The 7,813-nt window shown below is 42.8% G+C and overlaps 1 protein-coding gene across 1 annotated transcript; it reads right to left on the bottom strand.

Moving 5' to 3' along the window:
- Positions 1 to 832: 832 nt before the first annotated feature.
- Positions 833 to 6,725, bottom strand: LOC105183814 (odorant receptor 13a). The gene is made up of 7 exons (XM_025303633.1): positions 5,976 to 6,725; positions 5,015 to 5,489; positions 4,519 to 4,749; positions 4,189 to 4,448; positions 2,034 to 2,508; positions 1,541 to 1,771; positions 833 to 1,468 (listed from the first exon to the last, which is right to left on the bottom strand). The coding sequence occupies exons 1-7, from the start codon at positions 6,114 to 6,116 to the stop codon at positions 1,128 to 1,130; spliced, it is 2,154 nt and encodes a 717-aa protein (XP_025159418.1). The 5' UTR covers positions 6,117 to 6,725; the 3' UTR covers positions 833 to 1,127.
- Positions 6,726 to 7,813: the final 1,088 nt, after the last annotated feature.

Below are 7,813 nucleotides of genomic sequence, written 5' to 3'. Positions count from 1 at the left end.
AATAACGTGACGTGTTTAGGCGCGCGCCGTTTCACGGTTCCTATAAAATCTCGAAATACGGTAGACTGGGACTAAAACGTAAGTAAAATAATTAATCTACGAACTTGCCGCTAACTCGTTTGAATTAAGGAAATAAAAAACGAACTACTTTTTTAATATTTTAAGGCATTTAAAAATTATATTTGAAAAATCGTCATAAATATCGATGATTTTACGTTAAGAATATTTTATTTGCAAGAAAACGATATTTCATGAAATTTACGAAGAAACTTATTTTATGCCGTAAGATATGTCAAATTGTGCAATTTTTTTTAGACGCAACATATCTTTACTTTTGAAAAGACTACGAGAAGGAGGGAGAATAAATGCAACACCTTCCTTAAAATGCTACTTAAAATATAGGCTCCGCTCTTGAAAATATAAAAAAAATTAGGAGACATTTAATAATAATAAAAATTACAATAATAATAACGAGACGCTATATAGCATCTCCTGAAATCAGAGAAAAAACTTTTTTTATATAAAAAAGTCGATCGATCGACTTCAGCATCTAATTACATATTCGAAACATGTCTATCTATCGTGTGCTAGCGAAATAAAAAAATATTAATTTTTTCCTCAGCTCCGCAATTTTGATATTACTTCTGTTACGGCTTTATCTCGGATATGTTGCGTGAGTCTTATCAGGTTTCAACGTTCAATGCTTCGCAAAATTGCAAAATGATTCTCCCTCTCGAAGAGACGGCAAAAACAATTGTTACAGAAGCGCTGAGGGGAGAATATCGAAAGACACTAGGAGAAAACAGTATTTCTCACATAAAGCACATGCGGCTCTGTATTGAAAGGTTTTATTTATCGGAACAAAGACACATCGACGTATTTTTTATCTTCTGCTTTCTAAGTGTACATACGTTTGCACTCTGCTATGCGAGAAGTTGATTTGGCACGAATAGACGGCTGCGTTGCGACTACAATTAGAGATTTTATTAAAATAACGTTGTACTATATAAACTCTTGCTATCCGCAGTTTCCCGTTTCATCAGTCGCGACTCCGAGCTGACAGATTTATATGATTTTGCTCTAGTAGATTTTCTTTCTTCTCTCCTGCGTTGTGCTAATGTTACGATCTACGTGTCCACCATTACGCGAAGTACAGACAGGTACGAAATGGAGGTCTTTAGGATGCTCATATAGGTTGCGAGATTTACCACGATGAAATTTCCAGCTTGCAGCTTGACGGGGGATTGGGAACGCATGATGATGAACGTCAGGTTTCTCGTCAGCTTCGTCGGGAGGCCGTACCAAGCGCTCTGGTAAAGAAACAAACCGACTTCCTCCATCTGGGTCTTGAAGTAATCCCCGACGAAACTGTAGACACTAATTTGCATCAGAAAGGAAGTGAGCACCACGCAGCTTTTCGCCAGCATAACTGCGTCGTTCCGCTTCAACGCCAAGATGAATTGGAATCCTGCAAGGATATTCCGCGATGCGGCACACTTTCAGGTTCTCGAGGGACCGTTATGAGTGATGTGATATTCACCCATTATGCACAAGAGTATGCTGGTAATAAATAATTGCGCCAGCAAAGCGAAACTGATCGTGTCGGCGAGCTTCTTGCCCAACCTCACCAGATGACCGTGTCGCTGTATCAGCGCGTTCAAGCGACTGCGAACATGCGGATTTGTAACGTCAATGTCGACGAAGTCGGCCTTCAGAATTTTCACCTGACCGCACACGTGCAGCGTGATGTTGAGGAACAAGGAGTCGTTACCTTGACAAGCGGGAAACACATCGATAGACTCTCTGCACAATTTCGTCAGCATTGGGTTCAAATATACAATTTTACGCTGATCTGTACGTTTATGTCATCGCTTCTAAATGATAAGAATTGCATGATTTTATATAATTTTATACGATCCTGCACATGACTTTACGTGACTTTACATGACACTTTTTGCTAGTACATGTTATCTATATGATAAAATAAACTTCGTATATTGCATGCAGATGTTGAGACATCAAACAGGTATTACCGTGGTTGCAAGTGCACGTGAGTGCCATCATCAAAGATTCGGAGAGGGTGATAATTTTGTACATGCTCGTCGGGGCGTGGAAGTACTCCAAGGTGCATCTCGACGGTATCGTGTACTCCAACACCGTGTCCTCGTCCGTCGCGTTGAACTGACTAGTCGGCTCGTCCCCCAGAAGTGGTATCAGCGTATAAACTACGCAGGCGAAGTAAGCGAAGCACACCATGGAGCAGGAGAGCGTTCTGCCGATAAAAGCGAATCTCCTCATGAGCTTACGCTGTTCCGGATTCTCGATCGTCAGATAATCGTCTATCGCGGCATTGTAAGTGTCGCTCAGCTTGTCCGCGTAGACGCGGAAACACACGGTCTTCACTATGGAGACCAGTCCGCAACAGATGAACATGAGGCTGTCTACGTTTAGCTCCGCGTCGGTGCATCCCATTTGGAGCTCGATGGAAGGCAAGATTACTACTGCACTCTGTCGATATGCGTGAATGGTAAGTTGTTGAAGCAAAGGTATATTAACGAGAATTCATGAGTCGTACGTCTACTTCGCTTCTCGCGCGGTGCTGTGCACATCGCCAAACGGCCGAAATGAAATTCTAATCGTTGTCGTCGTCAACATAACGCGAACTGGGTGACATACACGGCAGGCTATACCTTGAATTTCTCAGAAATCGTTACGCTACCCCTAAGCAAGAACTATCGGTAGATAGATACGGTAAACCATGAACCCAACGATAACACCTAATTTTCGATGACTTACGACTACGTTTATTTACGATCCTTTTAATCGCAATTTTATTACCACCAGCGAAACCGTTTCCCCCAATTTTTGCGTTGTCAATTAACGAGTCATTCAATGCTCGGGGAGGAGGCTTAAACACTCGACAATGTCGTCGCGACACTGAAACTTTGTCTAAAACGTCGCGGTATCGAGGCGAGACATTCGATCCAAGTTCTCGGTTACGAAGCGCACGTCAAGAATCATCAAGATGCAACTCGTAGGATGAGTACCATGCAAAAAGTAGCTAAGATACATCGTATTAGCGAGTAAGTCGTGTAAGTTTCAAGTGGCCAAACTCCGTTGGGCCATGTTAACAATTTGAAGGGGGTCATCGCGTAAGCGATGTCCTTTTCCCATCGCCTGCTAGTCATCGGGTCGAGGTAATAACGGTAACTGTCGCCAACAACCGGTGATCCGTTCGTTACATCGACGCGGCGCAAATATTGCTACTCATTTTTTATTCATCTGGCGATATATGCCCGCTTATCAGTCGTTCTTTGCGCGCTCGTTGTTGCAAAACGCAGAAAAGTGCTCTCTTATGTCAAAATGCTCGGAGCAAGCTACGTAACCACGTTTTCTAAATTGACATTTCCCTCCCTCCCTTGTTCCCTCCCTCTCTGACGGCCGCAGTACGTTCGTCTTGCGCACGAGTAGCAAGAGAAAATGTTGCTTTCCTCTGTTGAAGATAACAGAAGACAGTGAAGTGATATTTGCTACAATACGTTATTTGCTTACAATTGATTGAAGTGTTTTAATTAATCGTTTATGCGTCAATCGTTTGTGCGACGCTTTCTTCGGCTCCGCAATTTTGATATTACTTCTGTTACGGCTTTGTCTCGGATATGTTGTGTGAGTCTTATCAGGTTTCAACGTTCAATGCTTCGCAAAATTGCAAAATGATTCTCCCTCTCGAAGAGACGGCAAAAACAATTGTTACAGAAGCGCTGAATGGAGAATATCGAAAGACACTGGGAGAAAACAGTATTTCTCACATAAAGCACATGTGGCTCTGTATTGAAAGGTTTTATTTATCGGAACAAAGACACATCGACGTATTTTTTATCTCCTGCTTTCTAAGTGTACATACGTTTGCACTCTGCTGTGCGAGAAGAATCTGTTGATCTAGCACGAATAGACGGCTGCGTTGCGACTATAATTAGAGATTTTATTAAAATAACACTATATTATATAAACTCTTGTTTCCCGCAAATTCCCGTTTCATTGGACACAACTCCGAGCTCATCGATTTATATGATTTCCTCCTCCCCTCTGTTGTGCTCGTGTTACAATCTACGTGTCCACCATTACGCGAAGTACAGACAGGTACGAAATGGAGGTCTTTAGGATGCTCATATAGGTTGCGAGATTTACCACGATGAAATTTCCAGCTTGCAGTTTGACGGGAGATTGGGAACGCATGATGATGAACGCCAGGATTCTCGTCAGCTTCGTCGGGAGGCCGTACCAAGCGCTCTGATAAAGAAACAACCCGACTTCTTCCATCTGAGCCTTGAAGTAATCCCCGACGAAACTGTAGACGCTAATTTGCATCAGAAAGGAAGTGAGCACCATGCAGCTTTTCGCCAGCATAACTACGTCCTTCTGCTTCAACGCCAAGACGAATTGGAATCCTGCAAGGATATTCCGCGATGAGGCATACTTAGGTTCTCGAGAGATCGTTATGAGTGATGTGATATTCACCCATTATGCACAAGAGTATGCAGGTGATAAATAATTGCGTCAGCAATATGAAACTGATCGTGTCGGCGAGCTTGTTACCCAACCTCACCAGATGACCGTGTCGCTCTATCAGTGCGTTCAAGCGACTGTGTACATGCGGATTTGTAACGTCAATGTCGACGAAGTCGGCCTTCAGAATTTTCACCTGACCGCACACGTGCAGCGTGATGTTGAGGAACATGGAGTCGTTACCTTTACAGCAAGCAGGAAACGCATCGATGGACTCTTTGCACAATTTCGTCAGCGCGCGTCACGTTCAAATACACAATTCCGCGCTGATTCGTTAGCTTATGTCGCTTCTAAATGATAGCGCGTAAGAATTGCATGATTTTATATAATTTTATACGATTCTGCACACGACTTTATATGACACTTTGTGCTTGTATATGTTATCTATATGATAAAATGAACCTCGCACATTGCATGCAGATAAGTTAAGACATCAAACAGGTATTACCGTGGTTGCAAGTGCACGTGAGTACCATCATCAAAGATTCGGAGAGGGTGATAATTTTGTACATGCTCGTCGGGGCGTGGAAGTACTCGAAGGTGCATCTCGACGGTATCGTGTACTCCAATACAGTGTCCTCGTTCGTCGCGTTGAGCTGACTAGCAGGCTCGTCCCTCAGAAGTGGGATCAGCGTGTAGACCACGCAGGCGAAGTAAGCGAAGCACACCATGAAGCAGGAGAGCGTTCTGCCGATAAAAGCGAATCTCCTCATGAGCTTACGCTGTTCCGGATCCTTGATCGTCAGGTAATCGTCTATCGCGGCGTTGTAAGCGACGCTCAGGTTGTCCGCGTAGACGCGGAAACACACGGTCTTCACTATGGAGAGCAATGCGCAACAGATGCACATGAAGCTGTCCACGTTTTGCTCCGCGTTGTTGCATCCCATTTGCAGCTCGATGGAAGGCAACATCACTACTGCACTCTGTCGATATGAGTGAATAGTAAGATATTGGCACAAAGGACAATATATTAACGAGAATTCGTGAGTCGTACGTCTACTTCGTTTCGCGCGGTGCGCGGTCGGCCGAAACGAAATTCTAATCGTTGTCGTCAACATTACGCGAACTGGGTGACGTACATGGCACACTGTACCTCGAATTTTTCAGAAATAGTTGTGTCACTCCTATGCCAGAACTATCAGTAGATACAATGAACCATGAACCCCATGATAACACCTAATTTTCGATGACTCACAACTACGTTCATTCACGATCGCGATTTTATTATCACCCGCGAAACCGTTTCACCGATTTCTGCGTTGTCAATTATAACGAGTCGTTCAGTGCTCGGGGATGAGGCGGAAACTTAGTCTAAAACGTCGCAGTATCGAGACGAGACATTCGATCTAAGTTCTCGGTTACGAAGCGCAAGGATGGTCACATCAAGGTGGAACTCGAAGGATGCGTACCATGCAACAAGTGGCTAAGATGCATCTTATTAACGAGTTAACGGTAGAAGTTTCAAGTGGCCAAACCCCATTGAGCCACGTTAACAATTTGAAAGGGGTCGTCGCGTACGCGATGTCCCTTTGCCGTCGGCTGCTAGTCATTGTTTCGAGGTAATGACGGTAACTGTCGCCAATAACCAATGGTGTGTGCTCGCTACTTCGTCGCGGCGAGTCATTTTTTATTCAGCTCAAAGTCTCCGCTCATCAAACGGCCTTTACACTCTTGATGCACGCATTACCGCAAAGTGCGCTTGCAAGTAGAAAAGTATTCGCTTTTACGCGAAATTGTCCGGAGTAACGATCCATGTGGCTATATGATACCTTCGAAATTGTCGTCCACGGAAGCATCCTCCTTTTCGATTGCACACCTATTAGGACGTTATGTATTTTTTTGTCGTAAACGGCAGGAGAACGTTGCGTTTTTCTGCCGTTACGAATGTGTGACTTTTTAAAGTGTGACTCGGTGTTTTTAGTTCGGCAATTTGGTACCGCTGCTGTTGTAGATTTAATTCGTCCATTCGTCCGCTCTTTTCCCTACGTGTAAATTGTGTAAAATTCTACATTCGTTTGATCTGATTCTTAATACTATTCTCTCGATGTGGCTTTTACGTGGCAATTTTAATACCATCTCGAATACCAGTCGCATATGATCAATTTCTTTTACCGTGAAAGACTAAAAGCTGCAAGTTGCACGTACCTTGTAAATCAACTATATATTTATACATATCTATAGATATTCTTAATTTTTAAAAGTTTCTTTTACGCACGAATATATATATATATATATATATATATATATATATAAGTTTTCTATGTTTAGATTAGATAAGTTATGATCGCGAGCTGGCTAAAATTTCGTCACAAACAGGACGTGACGTGAGAGAAACATATTTGTCATTAGCTGGTTGTCGTTTGCTTTTCAATCATAACGCGCAAAGCGGACAAGTAAGATACTGAAGTCTTCAGGATATCGGTGAAAGTAGCACGTGTGACATAGAAGAATTTCCCGGCGGTCAGGCGAATCGGTATGTTCGTTTTTACCATGATGAACGCCAGATCTCTCACATCATTGGACGGAAAATCGCACCAGTTGCTGTCATAAACGGCAAATGACAGGGCCTCGCTCTGATCTCTCAAATTATCGCCCGCGTACGAATACAGAAAGGATTGCAGCAACATGACGATCATCACTACTACGCTCTTCACCATCATGATTGTGTCCTTAATATGCGAGGATTCGATGAGTGCGAAGCCTTAAATCAATACACTTTATTCCCGGACTGTTCTCCGCGCCATTGTGATCCTAAAATGCTACTACGGTAAAATATTATGCGTAAGTATTATACATCATACATAGATGAGATGGAAAAAATGGATTATTTTTTGTATGTTTAACTTTTCTAATATTATTTGGCCTGTAAAGCAAGAGCGTGTACGGCATAAATGGCAGTTGGCTTCAAATATCGTCCTAGTTTTTTTATGAGCCGTATTGTGAGGCATATCTCAAGCACAAGCTTCGAGGAAAAAGAGTGTGCACTTTGAAGCAGCTGACACGACAAATTCGTCGTCATTTGGAGGTCTTTACCGAACGAATACGCAGTCAACTTAGTGGAAAGTATGCCTCGGAGATACACCACAGGCAATGCACAGGTGGTGACTGGACTCATTATTAATGGTATAGCGTTTTTCTTCTCATGGAGTACAACAAATCCGTGTACTTAAAAATCATTAAAAATAAATTTTTCTACACATTAACCCGTATACGCTCTTACTTTACAGACTATAGTGGAAAGTAGCCT

The sequence above is a fragment of the Harpegnathos saltator genome, unplaced genomic scaffold (genome assembly GCF_003227715.2).
Source record: "Harpegnathos saltator strain DR-91 unplaced genomic scaffold, Hsal_v8.6 scaffold56, whole genome shotgun sequence".
In the NCBI taxonomy this organism is placed as follows: domain Eukaryota; kingdom Metazoa; phylum Arthropoda; class Insecta; order Hymenoptera; family Formicidae; genus Harpegnathos; species Harpegnathos saltator.
The sequence above is the reverse complement of the archived record's forward strand: the minus strand, read 5'-3'. Positions and strand labels throughout refer to the sequence as shown.

What these genes read in the sequence shown, in the direction of transcription:
- LOC105183814 (XM_025303633.1), bottom strand. Translation starts at nt 6,116, where the DNA reads ATGACTAGCAGCCGACGGCAAAGGGACATCGCGTACGCGACGACCCCT. An exon ending in CACGTGCACTTGCAACCACG is followed by an intron (nt 4,750 to 5,014) that starts GTAATACCTGTT and finishes CTTGCTGTAAAG; the next exon opens with GTAACGACTCCATGTTCCTC. An exon ending in CATACTCTTGTGCATAATGG is followed by an intron (nt 4,449 to 4,518) that starts GTGAATATCACA and finishes ATATCCTTGCAG; the next exon opens with GATTCCAATTCGTCTTGGCG.